We start from the raw sequence: 22,836 nt of genomic DNA on the forward strand, positions 1-22,836 counted from the left end.
AACACAGAAGGACCAAAAAATCCACACAGAAGCATTTCCTGAAGTGACTTCTGCTTGATAAACAGCATTAAAATTAAAACCTCAGAGATGGTAAATCCCTGGGCAATGGCAGAGCCCCTGTACCAGGCTCCAAGCAGACAACACCCTGTGCCAGGGCAGGGAGCCTCCATCCTGCAATAGATCTATCTGGGCTGCACAGGCAGCAGCTGTCACCTGGGGCCCTTCCCCTCCAGACTCTGCTGCGCAGCTACTCCGGTAATTACGGCCACAATAGTTTTGGAGCTGCCTGAAGTTTGTGAGGAGTTTGTGCAGCTGAGTGCGGAGGAGCCTGAGCAGCCACACGAAGGAGACACCACGGGGCAAGATGTGACCCACACACTGCTGCCTGCAAAACCTGGGGGGCAGTCATGGGCTGCAAGGCCAGCAAAACCTGCTGCTGCTGCTTCCATGGAGCCAGGAAGAAGGTACTGTCCTCCTCTGCTTGTGTCCCCAGGGAGCAACACTAGAGGAAGCTAAGCCCTAACTATAGCTTCCAGGCAGGGAAGGGGTTAACTCTCTGTGCAGGGCATTAACCCATGCCCCTCCAGCACAGATGATGTGTGCATGGGGGCAGCAGTGACGTCACCAGCCTCTGGAAATGACAGTGACCCTAGGCTAGGAGACAGGGGGGCACAGCTGGCCATAGGTGCCCTCAGGAGGAAGGGGATTTTAGACAGTGAAAGGCATCTTTGTGATAAAGGGGGTGCACTGATGGAGGGTGTGGTGGCGTTTGATTCATTAGACGGAATCTGTCAGCAAGTTTTTGTTACGTAATCTGAAAGCAGCATGATGTAGGGGCAGAGACCCTGATTCCAGGTATGTATCACTTAGGTTACTGGGTGCAGCAGTTGTGATAGAAGCACAGTTTTCTCTGCTGCAGAGCTCTGAATACTGAGCCCTGTAGATCCCCGCCCGCACCACTGACTGGCAGCTTTCTGTATACACTATATTATGGTGGGGTCATGGATGAGCCAGGGGGCACCAGACACCTAGGCCCGAGTCATAATAATAATCTTTATTTTTATATAGCGCTAACATATTCCGCAGCGCTTTACACACATTATCATCGCTGTCCCCAATGGGGCTCACAATCTAAATTCCCTATCAGTTTGTCTTGGGAGTGTGGAAGGAAACCAGAGAACCCGGAGGAAACCCACGCAAACACGGAGAGAACATACAAACTCTTAGCAGATGTTGTCCTTGGTGGGATTTGAACCCAGGACTCCAGCGCTGCAAGGCTGCTGTGCTAACCACTGCGCCACCGTGCTGCAAAAGCTTTGAAAAGTCTCAAAATTTAGGCACAAGTTGGAGTTGTACCCAAATTTTCAACTTTTCGATATCAGTTTCTCCCAGTTCCAACAAAATGGGCTTGGGGAGGGACGGGGGGGGGGGCAAGTTGACCCCTGCTTGATAAGCGGCGGCGTTGTTACTCCAGCCAGGGCTCGGCTGAGAGAATGTAAAAATTGCACAAATACGGTAATGGATTGGACCTTTTGATTTCCAAAAAGTTGAAATCTGCATTTATTTTTCCCTATGGCAACTTCCCACTTATAATTCTGGCGCTGGTTGACGACAGGACCTGGCACACGGAAGTGAGGATGTCTGGGGGCCAACCTGCTATTGCTGGCTTGCCCTTCCTAACAGCTGGGTGGTTGCGGCCCGCTCCTTTGCTCAGCGCCGTGTTGATGGGCAGGAATGTGCACTGGCTGTTTTCAGCCATACAGTCATTGCAGAGCCGACCTGCGCTGCTCCGCACATTCTCACACATGTATATACCGACACTAATACACCCCCGCACTCTCCGCTACTATCACAGAGCTCTGTGGAACGGTGGCAGCAGATTACATTCTAGAAATCAATTTATTTCGCTGACAGTCGTTCCTATTTTAGAAATGTTACCGATCGTCCACATGAATACATTCGAGTTACTCTACATTTTTATTATTATTGTGGGAAAGTAATTTATGAAACTTTTTATCTACTTTACTTACTTGTTTATATAGCGCCAGCATATTACACATCGCCTTACTGCCATCATCATGGTCCCCATAATCTACATTCCCCATCAGTATGTCTTTCGAGTGTAGAGGGAAACCCACAGAAACTCCTTGGTGGGATTTGGACACAGCGGTAACCACTGAGCCACCGTGCTCCTTGTTGACATGACCCCATTTATGTAACCTGATATTTTGGTATATTTCCTATAGACTGTGAGTGGAGCAGTAGTGAGCATGTGCGACCAGCACTCCTATAGACTGTGAGTGGAGCAGTAGTGAGCATGTGCGACCAGCACTCCTATAGACAGAGAGTGGAGCAGTAGTGAGCATGTGCAACCAGCACTCCTATAGACTGTGAGTGGAGCAGTAGTGAGCATGTGCGACCAGCACTCCTATAGACAGAGAGTGGAGCAGTAGTGAGCATGTGCGACCAGCACTCCTATAGACAGAGAGTGGAGCAGTAGTGAGCATGTGCGACCAGCACTCCTATAGACAGAGAGTGGAGCAGTAGTGAGCATGTGCGACCAGCACTCCTATAGGCAGAGAGTGGAGCAGTAGTGAGCATGTGCAACCAGCACTCCTATAGACTGTGAGTGGAGCAGTAGTGAGCATGTACGACCAGCACTCCTATAGACAGAGAGTGGAGAAGTAGTGTGCATGTACGACCAGCACTCCTTTAGACAGAGTGGAGCAGTAGTGAGCATGTACGACCAGCACTCCTATAGACTGTGAGTGGAGCAGTAGTGTGCATGTACGACCAGCACTCCTATAGACAGAGTGGAGCAGTAGTGAGCATGTACGACCAGCACTCCTATAGACTGTGAGTGGAGCAGTAGTGTGCATGTACGACCAGCACTCCTATAGACTGTGAGTGGAGCAGTAGTGAGCATGTGCGACCAGCACTCCTATAGACAGAGAGTGGAGCAGTAGTGAGCATGCGCGACCAGCACTCCTATAGACTGTGAGTGGAGCAGTAGTGAGCATGTGCGACCAGCACTCCTATAGACAGAGAGTGGAGCAGTAGTGAGCATGTGCGACCAGCACTCCTATAGACAGAGAGTGGAGCAGTAGTGAGCATGTGCGACCAGCACTCCTATAGACAGAGAGTGGAGAAGTAGTGTGCATGTACGACCAGCACTCCTTTAGACAGAGTGGAGCAGTAGTGAGCATGTGCGACCAGCACTCCTATAGACAGAGTGGAGCAGTAGTGAGCATGTACGACCAGCACTCCTATAGACTGTGAGACGAGCAGTAGTGAGCATGTGCGACCAGCACTCCTATAGACAGAGAGTGGAGCAGTAGTGAGCATGTACGACCAGCACTCCTATAGACTGTGAGACGAGCAGTAGTGAGCATGTGCGACCAGCACTCCTATAGACAGAGAGTGGAGCAGTAGTGAGCATGTGCGACCAGCACTCATATAGACAGAGAGTGGAGAAGTAGTGTGCATGTACGACCAGCACTCCTATAGACTGTGAGACGAGCAGTAGTGAGCATGTGCGACCAGCACTCCTATAGACAGAGAGTGGAGCAGTAGTGAGCATGTACGACCAGCACTCCTATAGACTGTGAGACGAGCAGTAGTGAGCATGTGCGACCAGCACTCCTATAGACAGAGAGTGGAGCAGTAGTGAGCATGTACGACCAGCACTCCTATAGACTGTGAGCAGAGCAGTAGTGAGCATGCGCGACCAGCACTCCTGTAGACCGTGAATGGAACAGCAGTCGCACATGCTCACTACGATTTTTATTCAGAATTTTGGACTTTCTGTTCTTATGATCAGCAGGGATCACAGCAGTTGAACCCCCAGCAATACATTCATCACTTCTCGTGTAGATAAGGCCGACTTCACAGGAGACCTGCAGTTAGGGTTCGTTCACACAAGCGTGTAACTTGGACAAGTGCAATCTGGTAAAAAAAAAAAAAGATTGCACTCTGACAAATATTATTCAATGAGGCCGTGCAGATCTTTGGGGCTGTACTGGGACTGTGAATGTTGGATGTGTGAAACTGGCCTAAGTGTTGTATGTTGTTTATGAGACCATCCCCTTTAAGGATAAGGTCAGACATCATGGTTGACTTACTGCTGATATAGACTGTGAGTGGAGCAGTAGTGTGCATGTACGACCAGCACTCCTATAGACAGTGGAGCAGTAGTGAGCATGTACGACCAGCACTCCTATAGACTGTGAGTGGAGCAGTAGTGAGCATGTGCGACCAGCACTCCTATAGACAGAGAGTGGAGCAGTAGTGAGCATGCGCGACCAGCACTCCTATAGACTGTGAGTGGAGCAGTAGTGAGCATGTGCGACCAGCACTCCTATAAACAGAGAGTGGAGCAGTAGTGAGCATGTGCGACCAGCACTCCTATAGGCAGAGAGTGGAGCAGTAGTGAGCATGTGCAACCAGCACTCCTATAGACTGTGAGTGGAGCAGTAGTGAGCATGTACGACCAGCACTCCTTTAGACAGAGTGGAGCAGTAGTGAGCATGTACGACCAGCACTCCTATAGACTGTGAGTGGAGCAGTAGTGTGCATGTACGACCAGCACTCCTATAGACAGAGTGGAGCAGTAGTGAGCATGTACGACCAGCACTCCTATAGACTGTGAGTGGAGCAGTAGTGTGCATGTACGACCAGCACTCCTATAGACTGTGAGTGGAGCAGTAGTGAGCATGTGCGACCAGCACTCCTATAGACAGAGAGTGGAGCAGTAGTGAGCATGCGAGACCAGCACTCCTATAGACTGTGAGTGGAGCAGTAGTGAGCATGTGCGACCAGCACTCCTATAGACAGAGAGTGGAGCAGTAGTGAGCATGTGCGACCAGCACTCCTATAGACAGAGAGTGGAGCAGTAGTGAGCATGTGCGACCAGCACTCCTATAGGCAGAGAGTGGAGCAGTAGTGAGCATGTGCGACCAGCACTCCTATAGACTGTGAGTGGAGCAGTAGTGAGCATGTACGACCAGCACTCCTTTAGACAGAGTGGAGCAGTAGTGAGCATGTACGACCAGCACTCCTATAGACAGAGTGGAGCAGTAGTGAGCATGTACGACCAGCACTCCTATAGACAGAGTGGAGCAGTAGTGAGCATGTACGACCAGCACTCCTATAGACTGTGAGTGGAGCAGTAGTGTGCATGTACGACCAGCACTCCTATAGACAGAGTGGAGCAGTAGTGAGCATGTACGACCAGCACTCCTATAGACTGTGAGTGGAGCAGTAGTGAGCATGTGCGACCAGCACTCCTATAGACAGAGAGTGGAGCAGTAGTGAGCATGCGCGACCAGCACTCCTATAGACTGTGAGTGGAGCAGTAGTGAGCATGTGCGACCAGCACTCCTATAGACAGAGAGTGGAGCAGTAGTGAGCATGTGCGACCAGCACTCCTATAGACAGAGAGTGGAGCAGTAGTGAGCATGTGCGACCAGCACTCATATAGACAGAGAGTGGAGAAGTAGTGTGCATGTACGACCAGCACTCCTATAGACTGTGAGACGAGCAGTAGTGAGCATGTGCGACCAGCACTCCTATAGACAGAGAGTGGAGCAGTAGTGAGCATGTACGACCAGCACTCCTATAGACTGTGAGACGAGCAGTAGTGAGCATGTGCGACCAGCACTCCTATAGACTGTGAGCAGAGCAGTAGTGAGCATGCGCGACCAGCACTCCTGTAGACCGTGAATGGAACAGCAGTCGCACATGCTCACTACGATTTTTATTCAGAATTTTGGACTTTCTGTTCTTATGATCAGCAGGGATCACAGCAGTTGAACCCCCAGCAATACATTCATCACTTCTCGTGTAGATAAGGCCGACTTCACAGGAGACCTGCAGTTAGGGTTCGTTCACACAAGCGTGTAACTTGGACAAGTGCAATCTGGTAAAAAAAAAAAAAAGATTGCACTCTGACAAATATTATTCAATGAGGCCGTGCAGATCTTTGGGGCTGTACTGGGACTGTGAATGTTGGATGTGTGAAACTGGCCTAAGTGTTGTATGTTGTTTATGAGACCATCCCCTTTAAGGATAAGGTCAGACATCATGGTTGACTTACTGCTGATATAGACTGTGAGTGGAGCAGTAGTGTGCATGTACGACCAGCACTCCTATAGACTGTGAGTGGAGCAGTAGTGAGCATGTGCGACCAGCACTCCTATAGACAGAGAGTGGAGCAGTAGTGAGCATGCGCGACCAGCACTCCTATAGACTGTGAGTGGAGCAGTAGTGAGCATGTGCGACCAGCACTCCTATAAACAGAGAGTGGAGCAGTAGTGAGCATGTGCGACCAGCACTCCTATAGGCAGAGAGTGGAGCACTAGTGAGCATGTGCAACCAGCACTCCTATAGACTGTGAGTGGAGCAGTAGTGAGCATGTACGACCAGCACTCCTATAGACTGTGAGTGGAGCAGTAGTGAGCATGTGCGACCAGCACTCCTATAGACAGAGAGTGGAGCAGTAGTGAGCATGTGCGACCAGCACTCCTATAGACAGAGAGTGGAGCAGTAGTGAGCATGTGCGACCAGCACTCCTATAGGCAGAGAGTGGAGCAGTAGTGAGCATGTGCAACCAGCACTCCTATAGACTGTGAGTGGAGCAGTAGTGAGCATGTACGACCAGCACTCCTATAGACAGAGAGTGGAGAAGTAGTGTGCATGTACGACCAGCACTCCTTTAGACAGAGTGGAGCAGTAGTGAGCATGTACGACCAGCACTCCTATAGACTGTGAGTGGAGCAGTAGTGTGCATGTACGACCAGCACTCCTATAGACAGAGTGGAGCAGTAGTGAGCATGTACGACCAGCACTCCTATAGACTGTGAGTGGAGCAGTAGTGTGCATGTACGACCAGCACTCCTATAGACTGTGAGTGGAGCAGTAGTGAGCATGTGCGACCAGCACTCCTATAGACAGAGAGTGGAGCAGTAGTGAGCATGCGCGACCAGCACTCCTATAGACTGTGAGTGGAGCAGTAGTGAGCATGTGCGACCAGCACTCCTATAGACAGAGAGTGGAGCAGTAGTGAGCATGTGCGACCAGCACTCCTATAGACAGAGAGTGGAGAAGTAGTGTGCATGTACGACCAGCACTCCTTTAGACAGAGTGGAGCAGTAGTGAGCATGTGCGACCAGCACTCCTATAGACAGAGTGGAGCAGTAGTGAGCATGTACGACCAGCACTCCTATAGACTGTGAGACGAGCAGTAGTGAGCATGTGCGACCAGCACTCCTATAGACAGAGAGTGGAGCAGTAGTGAGCATGTACGACCAGCACTCCTATAGACTGTGAGACGAGCAGTAGTGAGCATGTGCGACCAGCACTCCTATAGACAGAGAGTGGAGCAGTAGTGAGCATGTGCGACCAGCACTCATATAGACAGAGAGTGGAGAAGTAGTGTGCATGTACGACCAGCACTCCTATAGACTGTGAGACGAGCAGTAGTGAGCATGTGCGACCAGCACTCCTATAGACAGAGAGTGGAGCAGTAGTGAGCATGTACGACCAGCACTCCTATAGACTGTGAGACGAGCAGTAGTGAGCATGTGCGACCAGCACTCCTATAGACTGTGAGCAGAGCAGTAGTGAGCATGCGCGACCAGCACTCCTGTAGACCGTGAATGGAACAGCAGTCGCACATGCTCACTACGATTTTTATTCAGAATTTTGGACTTTCTGTTCTTATGATCAGCAGGGATCACAGCAGTTGAACCCCCAGCAATACATTCATCACTTCTCGTGTAGATAAGGCCGACTTCACAGGAGACCTGCAGTTAGGGTTCGTTCACACAAGCGTGTAACTTGGACAAGTGCAATCTGGTAAAAAAAAAAAAAGATTGCACTCTGACAAATATTATTCAATGAGGCCGTGCAGATCTTTGGGGCTGTACTGGGACTGTGAATGTTGGATGTGTGAAACTGGCCTAAGTGTTGTATGTTGTTTATGAGACCATCCCCTTTAAGGATAAGGTCAGACATCATGGTTGACTTACTGCTGATATAGACTGTGAGTGGAGCAGTAGTGTGCATGTACGACCAGCACTCCTATAGACAGTGGAGCAGTAGTGAGCATGTACGACCAGCACTCCTATAGACTGTGAGTGGAGCAGTAGTGAGCATGTGCGACCAGCACTCCTATAGACAGAGAGTGGAGCAGTAGTGAGCATGCGCGACCAGCACTCCTATAGACTGTGAGTGGAGCAGTAGTGAGCATGTGCGACCAGCACTCCTATAAACAGAGAGTGGAGCAGTAGTGAGCATGTGCGACCAGCACTCCTATAGGCAGAGAGTGGAGCAGTAGTGAGCATGTGCAACCAGCACTCCTATAGACTGTGAGTGGAGCAGTAGTGAGCATGTACGACCAGCACTCCTTTAGACAGAGTGGAGCAGTAGTGAGCATGTACGACCAGCACTCCTATAGACTGTGAGTGGAGCAGTAGTGAGCATGTACGACCAGCACTCCTATAGACTGTGAGTGGAGCAGTAGTGAGCATGTACGACCAGCACTCCTTTAGACAGAGTGGAGCAGTAGTGAGCATGTACGACCAGCACTCCTATAGACTGTGAGTGGAGCAGTAGTGTGCATGTACGACCAGCACTCCTATAGACAGAGTGGAGCAGTAGTGAGCATGTACGACCAGCACTCCTATAGACTGTGAGTGGAGCAGTAGTGTGCATGTACGACCAGCACTCCTATAGACTGTGAGTGGAGCAGTAGTGAGCATGTGCGACCAGCACTCCTATAGACAGAGAGTGGAGCAGTAGTGAGCATGCGCGACCAGCACTCCTATAGACTGTGAGTGGAGCAGTAGTGAGCATGTGCGACCAGCACTCCTATAGACAGAGAGTGGAGCAGTAGTGAGCATGTGCGACCAGCACTCCTATAGACAGAGAGTGGAGCAGTAGTGAGCATGTGCGACCAGCACTCCTATAGGCAGAGAGTGGAGCAGTAGTGAGCATGTGCGACCAGCACTCCTATAGACTGTGAGTGGAGCAGTAGTGAGCATGTACGACCAGCACTCCTTTAGACAGAGTGGAGCAGTAGTGAGCATGTACGACCAGCACTCCTATAGACTGTGAGTGGAGCAGTAGTGTGCATGTACGACCAGCACTCCTATAGACAGAGTGGAGCAGTAGTGAGCATGTACGACCAGCACTCCTATAGACTGTGAGTGGAGCAGTAGTGAGCATGTGCGACCAGCACTCCTATAGACAGAGAGTGGAGCAGTAGTGAGCATGCGCGACCAGCACTCCTATAGACTGTGAGTGGAGCAGTAGTGAGCATGTGCGACCAGCACTCCTATAGACAGAGAGTGGAGCAGTAGTGAGCATGTGCGACCAGCACTCCTATAGACAGAGAGTGGAGCAGTAGTGAGCATGTGCGACCAGCACTCATATAGACAGAGAGTGGAGAAGTAGTGTGCATGTACGACCAGCACTCCTATAGACTGTGAGACGAGCAGTAGTGAGCATGTGCGACCAGCACTCCTATAGACAGAGAGTGGAGCAGTAGTGAGCATGTACGACCAGCACTCCTATAGACTGTGAGACGAGCAGTAGTGAGCATGTGCGACCAGCACTCCTATAGACTGTGAGCAGAGCAGTAGTGAGCATGCGCGACCAGCACTCCTGTAGACCGTGAATGGAACAGCAGTCGCACATGCTCACTACGATTTTTATTCAGAATTTTGGACTTTCTGTTCTTATGATCAGCAGGGATCACAGCAGTTGAACCCCCAGCAATACATTCATCACTTCTCGTGTAGATAAGGCCGACTTCACAGGAGACCTGCAGTTAGGGTTCGTTCACACAAGCGTGTAACTTGGACAAGTGCAATCTGGTAAAAAAAAAAAAAGATTGCACTCTGACAAATATTATTCAATGAGGCCGTGCAGATCTTTGGGGCTGTACTGGGACTGTGAATGTTGGATGTGTGAAACTGGCCTAAGTGTTGTATGTTGTTTATGAGACCATCCCCTTTAAGGATAAGGTCAGACATCATGGTTGACTTACTGCTGATATAGACTGTGAGTGGAGCAGTAGTGTGCATGTACGACCAGCACTCCTATAGACAGTGGAGCAGTAGTGAGCATGTACGACCAGCACTCCTATAGACTGTGAGTGGAGCAGTAGTGAGCATGTGCGACCAGCACTCCTATAGACAGAGAGTGGAGCAGTAGTGAGCATGCGCGACCAGCACTCCTATAGACTGTGAGTGGAGCAGTAGTGAGCATGTGCGACCAGCACTCCTATAAACAGAGAGTGGAGCAGTAGTGAGCATGTGCGACCAGCACTCCTATAGGCAGAGAGTGGAGCAGTAGTGAGCATGTGCAACCAGCACTCCTATAGACTGTGAGTGGAGCAGTAGTGAGCATGTACGACCAGCACTCCTTTAGACAGAGTGGAGCAGTAGTGAGCATGTACGACCAGCACTCCTATAGACTGTGAGTGGAGCAGTAGTGTGCATGTACGACCAGCACTCCTATAGACAGAGTGGAGCAGTAGTGAGCATGTACGACCAGCACTCCTATAGACTGTGAGTGGAGCAGTAGTGTGCATGTACGACCAGCACTCCTATAGACTGTGAGTGGAGCAGTAGTGAGCATGTGCGACCAGCACTCCTATAGACAGAGAGTGGAGCAGTAGTGAGCATGCGCGACCAGCACTCCTATAGACTGTGAGTGGAGCAGTAGTGAGCATGTGCGACCAGCACTCCTATAGACAGAGAGTGGAGCAGTAGTGAGCATGTGTGACCAGCACTCCTATAGACAGAGAGTGGAGCAGTAGTGAGCATGTGCGACCAGCACTCCTATAGGCAGAGAGTGGAGCAGTAGTGAGCATGTGCGACCAGCACTCCTATAGACTGTGAGTGGAGCAGTAGTGAGCATGTACGACCAGCACTCCTTTAGACAGAGTGGAGCAGTAGTGTGCATGTACGACCAGCACTCCTATAGACAGTGGAGCAGTAGTGAGCATGTACGACCAGCACTCCTATAGACTGTGAGTGGAGCAGTAGTGAGCATGCGCGACCAGCACTCCTATAGACTGTGAGTGGAGCAGTAGTGAGCATGTGCGACCAGCACTCCTATAGACAGAGAGTGGAGCAGTAGTGAGCATGTGCGACCAGCACTCCTATAGACAGAGAGTGGAGCAGTAGTGAGCATGTGCGACCAGCACTCCTATAGACAGAGAGTGGAGAAGTAGTGTGCATGTACGACCAGCACTCCTATAGACTGTGAGACGAGCAGTAGTGAGCATGTGCGACCAGCACTCCTATAGACAGAGAGTGGAGCAGTAGTGAGCATGTGCGACCAGCACTCCTATAGACTGTGAGACGAGCAGTAGTGAGCATGTGCGACCAGCACTCCTATAGACTGTGAGCAGAGCAGTAGTGAGCATGCGCGACCAGCACTCCTGTAGACCGTGAATGGAACAGCAGTCGCACATGCTCACTACGATTTTTATTCAGAATTTTGGACTTTCTGTTCTTATGATCAGCAGGGATCACAGCAGTTGAACCCCCAGCAATACATTCATCACTTCTCGTGTAGATAAGGCCGACTTCACAGGAGACCTGCAGTTAGGGTTCGTTCACACAAGCGTGTAACTTGGACAAGTGCAATCTGGTAAAAAAAAAAAAAGATTGCACTCTGACAAATATTATTCAATGAGGCCGTGCAGATCTTTGGGGCTGTACTGGGACTGTGAATGTTGGATGTGTGAAACTGGCCTAAGTGTTGTATGTTGTTTATGAGACCATCCCCTTTAAGGATAAGGTCAGACATCATGGTTGACTTACTGCTGATTTGTGTGGTATGATTTAATGTAAGAAGAATGCGGGTAGAATACACCACTTTTAGAGGAAACATACGCCGGTTCACAGAGTGCCTACAGGTCCATGTCATCCTCTCTGTGGACATGAGGCCTTGTAGACCACCTACGACACCCTACAGGTAGACACGTTACTTTTTACTTTAGGATATGTTCCCACTAAGTTTTTGGAGGCAGAAAATGTCATCAAATTTTTGTTTATTTTTTTTAGCTTTCTGAAGCCGCCTAGTCTCTACACTTAACGGTATAGAGTAAAAGATTCTAACGGTAGAGTTGACGAAGGAGAGACTGCAACCTCCCGCTCAGCGAAGCCGCTTCAGGAAAATGACCGCCTTCGCTTTCCTGAGGCAACTTTTCCTGAGAGAACTCGGTGGCTACGTCAGCATCTAAGGGACACCATGTTCACATAGCCTAAGGGTATGTGCACACGTTGCGGATTTTTCTGCAGAATCCGCAGGTAAAACGACCTGCATTTTACCTGCAGGTTTTGTGCGGATTTCGCCTGCGTTTTTACACCTGCGGATTCCTATAATGGAACAGGTGTAAAACGCTGCGGAATCCACACTAAGAATTGGCATGCTGTGGAAAATAAACCGCTGCGTTTGCGCGGAATTTTCTGCAGCATGGGCACAGAGGATTTGGTTCTCCATAGGTTAACATGGTATTGTACACCGCATGGAATCCGCAGCCGATTCCGCAACGTGTGCACATACCCTTAGGCAGTTTTCCAAGAGGTTCTTGATGCGTTATTTTGAACATCATGTTTTTCTGCCCGTTGACTTTACAGTCTCACATTTCGGAGCAGATTTCGTGAGGAAGCAGTTTTCAGAAGTGACGTATCGCATCTTTTTTTTTTCTGTGGCATTTTTTTTTTTTTTTTAAAAACCTTGTATAAAAAAGCACTGAACCCCGAACATGAACAGCAAAGTGGATTTTACATTAAAACGAATAGGATGAAGCATTTTTTTTAGGGGGCCTTTGGAAAACCTCCTCAACACTCATTGTGAAGCTAGCCAAAGAAAGTGCACGGGAATAAGAAGGATAAGGCCGCACATAGCGGCCTCTGCTCGGGGTGTTACGTTGGCCACCTGGCCATAGATTTCAGCAGGTCTGAGTTAGGCCTCCATGGTCATCACAGGGTGAATGGTTTTCTTCTCCCACATCTTGAATACCCTGCTATTTGCGGTTCATAATTTGTACCACCTCGATTGCAGCGCTCAGATGCTCCAAGCTCACTTTTTATTACCAGACAGCAGAAATCTCGTAAACACTGTGTGACATTACAAATGTGGTTGGCATGAGCTGTGGATCTGTTTCCCGGAGCAGCACATCGTACATTCCTTCTAGGGATCTGTCCGAAGTATGAATCCAGCAGTAAGGACAACGGGAGGGAGGAACGGAGTACATTTTTGTAGTACGATGACTGGTGAAGGATTGTTATATTGACAATATTGCACCTCCTTGAGGAGACTACCAGTTGGCGTACAGAGTCTTTTAGGCCAAGCAATGCTCCCTTTAAAGACACTGAGTCTTCTTGCTGAACTTTTGGAGCAGGAACAAGTTTTAGAGGTCAATTTGGAGAGTTTCCGCTTAGGTTTTGTTTAAATGGGAGCAATTGGAGCTATCTACTATAACCCAGCCGGCACCCACTGTGCATGGTCAGTGATTGTCCTGGGTACTCCATGGGCATTGATGTGCATGGGCAGTGATGGTCCTGGGTACTCCATGGGCATTGATGTGCATTGGCAGTGATGGTCCCGGGTACTCCATGGGCACTGATGTGCATGGGTAGCGAGGGTCCTGGATGCTCCAGGGGCATTCATGTGCATGGGCAGTGATGGTCCTGGATGGTTCCAGGGACATTGATGTGTATGGGCAGTGTGGGTCCTGGGTGTTCCAGGTTCATCAATGTGCATGAGCAGCGGGGGTCCCGGATGCTCCAGAGGCATAGACGTGCATGGGCAGCGTGGGTCCTGGGTGCTTCAGGGTCATTTCAGGACAATAATGGACCTGGTGGATAAGAGCACACGGAATGACCTGATAGTTACTGATAATATAGGACGAGCTCTGGGACGTGGGAACTCTGCTGACCGCAATCCCTAATCCTATCAACCACACTAGAAATAGCCGTGGATTGCGCCTAACGCTCCCTATGCAACTCGGCACAGCCTAAGAAACTAGCTAGCCCTGAAGATAGAAAAATAAAGCCTACCTTGCCTCAGAGAAATTCCCCAAAGGAAAAGGCAGCCCCCCACATATAAAGACTGTGAGTAGAGATGAAAATACAAACACAGAGATGAAATAGATTTAGCAAAGTGAGGCCCGACTTACTGAACAGACCGAGGATAGGTAAGGTTACTTTGCGGTCAGCACAAAAACTTACAAAAAGACCACGCAGAGGGCGCAAAAAGACCCTCCGCACCGACTCACGGTGCGGAGGCGCTCCCTCTGCGTCCCAGAGCTTCCAGCAAGCAAGAACAATCAAAATAGCAAGCTGGACAGAAAAATAGCAAACCAGAGAAAAACAAGCAGTCACTTAGCTTCTGCTGGGAAGACTGGTCACAAGAACGATCCAGGAGTGAACTAGACCAATACTGGAACATTGACAGGTGGCCTGGAGCAAAGATCTAAGTGGAGTTAAATAGAGCAGCCAGCTAACGAATTAACCTCGTCACCTGAGGAAGGAAACTCAGAAACACCCACAGCCACCAGAGAAAGTCCATGGACAGAACCAGCCGAAGTACCATTCATGACCACAGGAGGGAGCCCGACAACAGAACTCACAACAGTGTGGGTCCCGGGTGCTCCAGGGGCATTGAGGTGCATGGGCAGTGAGGGTCCTGGGTGCTTCAGGGTCATTGATGTGCAAGGGCGGTGTGGGTCCTGGGTGCTCCATGGGCAGTGAGGGTCCTGGGTGCTCCGGGAGCATTCATAGGCAGTGAAGCCTCATCCCTTTGGTCTCCTTTCACAGAAAATCTACTGTAGCAAAGATTACTGAAAACATTAACGCTGACTCTGGTAGAAAGGAAGCGGTACACGCAGAGCATCACAACTTACTCAGTATGGGGCTATGAACCTGCAGAAATCTCACAGTGCCATGCGGGTCAGTGCACCTTTTTTTGTTGAATAGTCCCCATGGGAACATTTTCAGAGCAAAGCGTTAAATATGTGTAAGAATTTTTTTTTTTGGCCTTAAATGGTTAACAGTGACTGTCTGTGTGTCTCTTGAAGTAAGATGGTTGCCAGCCAGGCAGTGTCATGAGACGCTGAGCAAGGGGAATGTGAACTGTTTGGGCTGGATTCATGTTACTTATTCTTTCTAATTCCAAGAAAGTAGGGCATTGTAAAAATATTCGCAAACCTGTACATGAAGATGTAATTTCTTATGAGGGTTGTCCAGGTCTTAAACATTGATGACCTGTCCGTTGGACATCTATCAGCTGTTTGTAGGTCCTACATGGCGGGAAGCAAAGTGTCCATTCTCGGGTACCTCAGCTCAGCTCCCGTGTTCTTCAATCGGTCATCAATATCATAAGTCCTGGACAACCCCATAAGAAATTATTTTCTTCAGATTTCATTTGACACTTTGATATAGTACGGTACTTCTAGCTGTCTTGGCGTGTAAGGTGTCTGAGAACATGATCATTGAAGGTCCCACACCCAGAATCTCTGTCACTCACAAACATCTATACACAGTGCCATGGGCACCGGTGGTAAAGAGTGAAAGTGTCGTAAAGGTCCTGAGTGTGAGACACCCACTTAGGAGTTCAACGTAAAATCGCAGATCTAAAAGGGAAAAAAAGGGGGGGGCGGAAAGAATACTCGGGAGCATCAAGAATAACATAAGCAACAACTGGCCACTTAACTGAGTGACAGGTCCACTTTAAAGTGGGTATCTTATTGATGGGTGATAAGTGTGTAATTGCTGGGAAGTCTAGCCAAAGGGGTCCCTATTAGTCTCGTGTGAATGATGATGTAGTGCACATGTGTGACCACATTAAGTCATTTTTATAGATGTGTTTCCTGAACAGAGACCTGACCGAGTCCATGATAGTCGATGGGCGTTGTTTTCCTTCTTGTAATAGATACCAGTGAATTCCGGAACAGAAAAAAAGAATTGTTAGCACAGATGTGAACCTTTTCAGGACAGTCTGGGTGTGATTCCAGCCTTTGAATGTAAAATTTGAATGTTCCACATTCTCTAACATCCAAATGGGATCTTGGAAATGGAAGAATGTAAGAACACAACGTTAAGAAGACAAATGTGCTATTCTGCCATACAGGCAATTGGTGCGCTGCGTAGTGAGGCTCAAAATCCTACTCTGGATTCATTCATGAATTTTGTTTTGTCAACAAAGAGTAATTGGTTGGCATCTTCGGAATATTTCTGTATATTGAATGCAAAAGAAAGAAAATCACCGGCACCGTTCAAACAAGCGTACCTTGTTGCAACCCACGGGACTGAGTGCAGCCGATCAGCCTCGAGAAAAACAGGCGCTTCACCTCAGACGAAGAGCGTCTAGTAGAATAGAATCCTGGTAAGTAGATGAACGGTTGGCACTTGGTGTCCGATAAAAAGCGGTACTTTACTTGAGAAGATTAAAACATGGATACAGGGGAGAGGGTCACCTCTGGGACAATGGTCGTTTGGTTGGACATGAAAAGGCCAGTGTCCTAGAGGTGGCCCACTCCCGGGTATCAAATAAAATACCTTCTTTTTTTTTAAATCAGACACCGAATTCCACCCGTTCACATACATACCTGGATTTCTGTATATCGACCCTGGGTGATGTGGATTTTAGGTAAAAAACTTAAAGGGGTTGTCCAGGGCTGATAAATTTACTTATTCTTAAGGCCTCACTCAGACATCAGGGTTTTTTTATGTACAAGATAAACGGACCAAGTTTTTATAGAGTTCCGTCAGTTTTTTCACTCGTGAGAAAAAAAGATACAGTATGTTTCTCCACCTTTTCGTATCTATGTATCTTTAGTGAAAGACGGACCGCACACAGATGATGTCCGAGCGCTATCCGTTTTTTTATTTTTTATGGACCCATAAACTTTAATTGCCGAGTTTGATCCATTTATCAGATGAATACCGGACTTGTCTCCGCAGTTTTGCACGGACCACTCAGTCTGCAAAAAAATAACAGATATGTGAACAACCCCATATCCTTTCATGGGTACAAGTGTTTTCTGGAAAAAAAACGGATAGCACATGTACATGAGAAAATGCGGTGTGAATGAGCCCTATGGCTGCTTCGGTCCAAGCACAGACCGCAATGCACGGACTGGCCTCAGGTCTCTCAACCCGAACTCAGCAACCTCATAGTTTGGGTCAAGATGTAAGCTACGTTCAGGTCGGGAGAGCCACAGCCTGTCCGTGTACTGACATATGAAGCAGCTTGGCCTGTGTTCACGCACCCATGTGTCAGTCTGAGTCCTAACCGTGATGCACGGACTGGCCGCAAGAGTCAACCCGAATTCCGCAACCTCATAGTCTGTCAAATCTCGGTCAAGAGATCTATTCTCAATCCACGACACGCGGATGTGTAAAACCGGCCTTTGCATAGCTCACCAGTATCAGATCTCTGAGGGTATCTGAGTGGACAGCTCCTTTAATTCTCTTGGAGCCCGAACCTGTAGTACTGACTAGTGATGAGAATGGTCAGGTGCTAACCGAGTGACTTCGGCGTGCTCAAAAAATGTCTCCGCACCTGCTGTTGAACCGTCGCGAGACATGCAGCCACGGGAACTCGGAACATATTTTTCGAGGACGCCAAACTGACTCGGTTAGCCCACGAGCATGCTCAGGTAGCACCTTACCAGTACTGACACCTAGTAACAAACTACCAGGTCAGAAAGAGCTTTGTGGTAATTCCAAATTTTGGCAGAGATCCTGGAAAAGGTGAGCCAGGGAATTGCTGCACCCTAAAATCCTTTTATTACCTGAATCCTCCTGATCACAATAACCTTCCTGACCGAGAATTGTTATCATAGGGAATATACTTGTCAGGACAGTGGATAGGTCTCTTTTTTTTCCTTAGAAGTTTCCAGGAGTGCCAGTAATGGGGTTTCATTCCTGTACATTTCAGCTGGGACATTTCCCTCTTTCCTTTTTTTAGACTTTGGTCATATAAATTGAGAGATCTGCACCTCTGACTATTGAATGATGGTGGCAGCCATCACAACAGTGAGTCACCTGCAGAAAACACTGAACTTCACACACGCACAAGGCCAGACTCCTTGATCTTCACACATTCCTCCTACTCTCTGTTATGAATCCCCTTTTTCTTTTTTCCACTCCACTTTCCTGTTTTCCAAATATCTCCTCTATCAAACATGACAGGGCTGCGCTGGAGAGGGGCCGAATGGATGTCATCCGTGAGAGACGCCCGGACAGTTTCCATACCTATAATGACTCAACATGTATGAAGGAAGAAAGTTATTTCTTGGATCGTTATCGCTTATCTTGGATGCAAAATATCTACTAAACCTACGCATTATCTCTAGTGATGAGCGAACGTGCTGGGATAAGGTGTTATCGGAGCATGCTCGGGTGCTAACAGAGGGTCTTCGGCGTGCTCGAATAATATGTTTGAGACCAAGTGGAAGTGGCCTCCTAACCTCTTATCTTACCCCATCTTACCAATGATCTACCAGCCACTGCGTGGCTATCTGTCCATTGACCGTGACTGTGCTGCAGAACACGTCTCACATCTGTCATTTATGGCGCATTCTGATGGGCAACCTCTATAAAAAAAAGATGAGTGGACCCATTGAAGTACGGGTTCAACCGAACTTTAGTCCAAATGTTCAGTTTGGGTACCAGAACTGTACCCTAACAAGAATTAGAACCCAAACCCCATAGAAATCAATAGGAACCCGAACTTCGGAGCTAGAAAATTGATCTATCTCTCACGCCTGAACTGTAAAACGGACCTCCAGGAGAAGTCTGCTTTCGGGGTTTGGCCTGCAAAATACAATGGTGTAGAAGGTAACTGCATAGGTCTCGCCAATTGCAGTGGGTCTACAACAAATAACATAAAAAATTATGGTCTCCCATAAATTTGCTTCTCTTGCTCTAAAGAGGAGTGAGACAGAATGGAGACCCCATAGTCATTGGAAAATTCAAGACTTTGTGCAACTTCCTTAATCAAAATTGGTTGTTTTCTGAGGGGTTCAGGGCGCAGGACTAGGGGCAAACTGTCACTAATGATTCAACCACCAAGAACATAGGGGTGGTCTAACTTTTTTTGTGTGTATACTTTTTTTCTGCAGCCTGACATACTAGCGATCTAAAGATTGATGTATGGGGGATAATAATGACTTTTGCCCAGTCTGACTTTGGCAGGAGATGGACTTTTGACCGTCTGACCTTGGCTGGAGATGGACTTTTGACCCGTCTGACCTTGGCAGGAGATGGACTTTTGCCCAGTCTGACTTTGGGAGAAAATGGACTTTTGACCAGCCTGACCTTAGCAGGAGATGGACTTTTGCCCAGTTTGACTTTGGCAAGAGATGGACTTTTGCCCAGTCTGACCTTGGCTGGAGTTGGACTTTTCCCCAGTCTGACCCTGGCTGGAGATGGACTTTTGCCCAGTCTAACCTTGGCTGGAGATGGACTTGTGCCCAGTTTGACCTTGGCTGGAGATGGACTTGTGCCCAGTCTGACCTTGGCTGGAGATGGACTTGTGCCCAGTCTGACCTTGGCTGGAGATGGACTTGTGCCCAGTCTGACCTTGGCTGGAGATGGACTTTTGCCCTGTCTGACCTTGGCTGGAGATGGACTTGTGCCCAGTCTGACCTTGGGTGGAGATGGACTTGTGCCCAGTCTGACCTTGGCTGGAGATGGACTTGTGCCCTGTCTGACCTTGGCTGAAGATGGACTTTTGCCCAGTCTGACCTTGGCAGGAGTTGGACTTGTGCCCAGTTTGACCTTGGCTGGAGATGGACTTGTGCCCAGTCTGACCTTGGCTGGAGATGGACTTGTGCCCAGTCTGACCTTGGCAGGAGTTGGACTTGTGCCCAGTTTGACCTTGGCTGGAGATGGACTTGTGCCCAGTCTGACCTTGGCTGGAGATGGACTTGTGCCCAGTCTGACCTTGGCTGGAGATGGACTTGTGCCCAGTCTGACCTTTGCTGGAGATGGACTTGTGCCCTGTCTGACCTTGGCTGGAGATGGACTTGTGCCCAGTCTGACCTTGGCTGGAGATAGACTTGTGCCGAGTGGTGGCTGTCTAGTGTCTTTTACACTGTTTGCATCGCTTACATTAATTAGTCGTGTTTTTGTTTTGTGCGCAGTTAAATGAAAGACTTGGTAGTGTACAGTTTAATGACAAGGTCTACTAACTTTTATTGTGGTCCCCGCCTTTCGTTATATATATCTGTAATTATACAATATTCTGTGTGTCTCTTGCTGAGAAGATGATCCAAATTCATATTCGACTGCAGTGATCTGGAGACGTTCAGAAGGGCTCGCTCACACTGTCGAGTAGCCAGCGTATAACTCTGACGATGTTTCATCGGATAGCACTCGCTCCAATGCTACACTATGGAGCAGTGCCGAATAGCATTTTTTTTCTAATGCCAAGTCAACAAGAGAAAAAGAAAAATCGCTGCATGCTGCGATTGGCAGCTTATATCGGACAGTACGCACCCATACAAGTGTATAGGTGTGTGCAAAGCATCAGACTGCACTCGGATGTCATCAGAGTGCAGTCCGTTATACAGCTACTCAAACAATGGAGAAGATGGAGAAATTCAGTTCTCCATCTTCTCCGCACCCGGGATTTGATTTTCACATGTGACAGTAAAATGACGCTCGGTTTGAGCTGAGGGTCATTTGCATATAGCATCCGATTCTCTCGTATGAACTGTTGAGCCATGTAATGGGTGTGTCAAACCCCCTGTGCTTGGTTTGAACAGTCATTTTCTGCTGACAGCCTCTTTCTACTGCACCAACTGTTATGGACCTGGTGGTTAGGAGCACCCGGAACGACCTGATGGTTAAACTCACACAGGACAAGCTCTGGGAAGTGGGAGCTCTGCCGACCGCAACCCCTAATCCTATCACACAACTAGAAATAGCCGTGGAGCGTACCTAACTCGGCCTAGATGCCTCTTCACAGCCTAAGAGCTAGCTAGCCCTAGAGACAGAAAATAAAGCCTACCTTGCCTCAGAGAAATTCCCCAAAGGAAAAGGCAGCCCCCCACATATATTGACTGTGAGTAGAGATGAAAGTCACAAACACAGAAATGAAACAGGTTTCAGCAAAGTGAGGCCAGACTTACTAAACAGACTGAGGATAGGAAAGGTATCTTTGCGATCAGCACAAAAAACTACAAAAAGACCACGCAGAGTGTGCAAAAAGACCTCCGCACCGACTCACGGTGCGGAGGTGCCACTCTGCATCCCAGAGCTTCCAGCTAGCAAGGCAAAATCATGATAGCAAGCTGGACAAGAAAACAATGAACAAATAATTAACTAGCAGGGACTTAGCTTCTGCTGAAGTAGACAGGTCACCAGAAAGATCCAAGAGCGAACTGAACCAGTACAAGAACATTGACAGCTGGCATGGAGTAACGATCTGAGTGGAGTTAAATAGAGCAGCCAGCCAAAGAATAAACTACGTCACCTGTGGAAGGAACCTCAGAAGCAGCAGCTCCACTCACAGCCACCAGAGGGAGTCCATGGACAGAACTCGCCGAAGTACCATTCATGACCACAGGAGGGAGTTCGATAACAGAATTCACAACAACCAACTGTGTGAACCTGGTGCAATGAGCCAGTGACTGGGTGTGCGCCGTATGGCCACTAAGCTATAGTCTTCCTGGTATATACCAATTGCCAAGATGTTACTATAGTCCCGGCCAGGACTCTTTATAGGGTGTGACATTAAGGAAACGGGCCAGGTTATGCAATATCATTTCCTCGGTCTCCTACAAGTGTAATCCAAAAATATACAGGTTGCTGCAAAGGGCTTCCCATTAACTAAATCCTATTATTACAACTGAGTTCTGCCAAATCTCTATGTTGCTTCTTTGCTCGTTGCCAAAGCTTCCCTATGACTTGTCCATATTTATTTGATGGCCATTTACAAACATCACAATCTACATTCCCTATGAGTGTGTGTTTGGAGTGTGGGAGAAAATGGAGATCTTATAAGAAACCCACTCAAGCATGGGGAGAATATACAAACTACTTGTAGAACCCCAACGCTGCAGGGCTATAGTGCTAACCACTGAGCCATCATGCCGTCCATATTGAAGCCTGTAGCCACTTATCACAGTCTGAATCTGGCTGCAATTTAGCACCAGTACTATAACCGTTGAGGGGGCAACCGGTGTGCCCGGGAGTTAATAGCTGTATATACCTTCACACATTTTTGTTGTTTATTTTTATTTTTTGTTGTTTTTTATTAGCTTCCTAAATGCCATTAAGCAGCTTTTTAATGGTGTTCATTGAAAAATATCTACCGTTTTGCTACTGAATATTTTTCTAGAAGTCCTTTATCTGAGTGATGTGAAATTGTTTTTTACAAATCCATAAGAGCAGCAGATTCTGACTGATTTCTCTGCTCTTGTCCTCCCTTCTCTCTGTGTTAGAGATAGCAGCAGGAAGGAGGTTGTACATGGATCTCCAATGAATGGAGATACAGTCGTGGCCAAAAGTATTGACACCCCTGCAATTCTGTCAGATAATACTCATTTTCTTCCTGAAAATGATTGCAAACGCAAACTATTTGGTATTATTATCTTCATTTAATTTGTCTTAAATGAAAAAAAACACAAAAAGAATTGTCCTAAAGGCAAATTGGATATAATTCCACACCAAACATAAAAAAGGGGGTGGACAAAAGTATTGGCACTGTTCAAAAAAAAATCATGTGATGCTTCTCTAATTTGTGTAATTAACAGCACCTGTAACTTACCTGTGGCACCTAACAGGTGTTGGCAATAACTAAATC

At 48.1% G+C, this 22,836-nt stretch overlaps 1 protein-coding gene across 1 annotated transcript in view; it reads left to right on the plus strand.

Annotated features, from left to right (window-relative positions):
• The first annotated feature begins 267 nt into the window (after positions 1–267).
• Positions 268–22,836, plus strand: part of CCDC69 (coiled-coil domain containing 69) — a 47,269-nt gene continuing 24,700 nt past the window's right edge. The window contains exon 1 of the mRNA XM_069763550.1: positions 268–464. Coding sequence (XP_069619651.1) covers positions 408–464 — 57 coding nt within the window. The 5' untranslated portion in view covers positions 268–407. The remainder of the gene's footprint in view (positions 465–22,836) is intronic.

The sequence above is a fragment of the Ranitomeya imitator genome, chromosome 4 (genome assembly GCF_032444005.1).
Source record: "Ranitomeya imitator isolate aRanImi1 chromosome 4, aRanImi1.pri, whole genome shotgun sequence".
NCBI classification, from domain to species: Eukaryota; Metazoa; Chordata; class Amphibia; order Anura; family Dendrobatidae; genus Ranitomeya; species Ranitomeya imitator.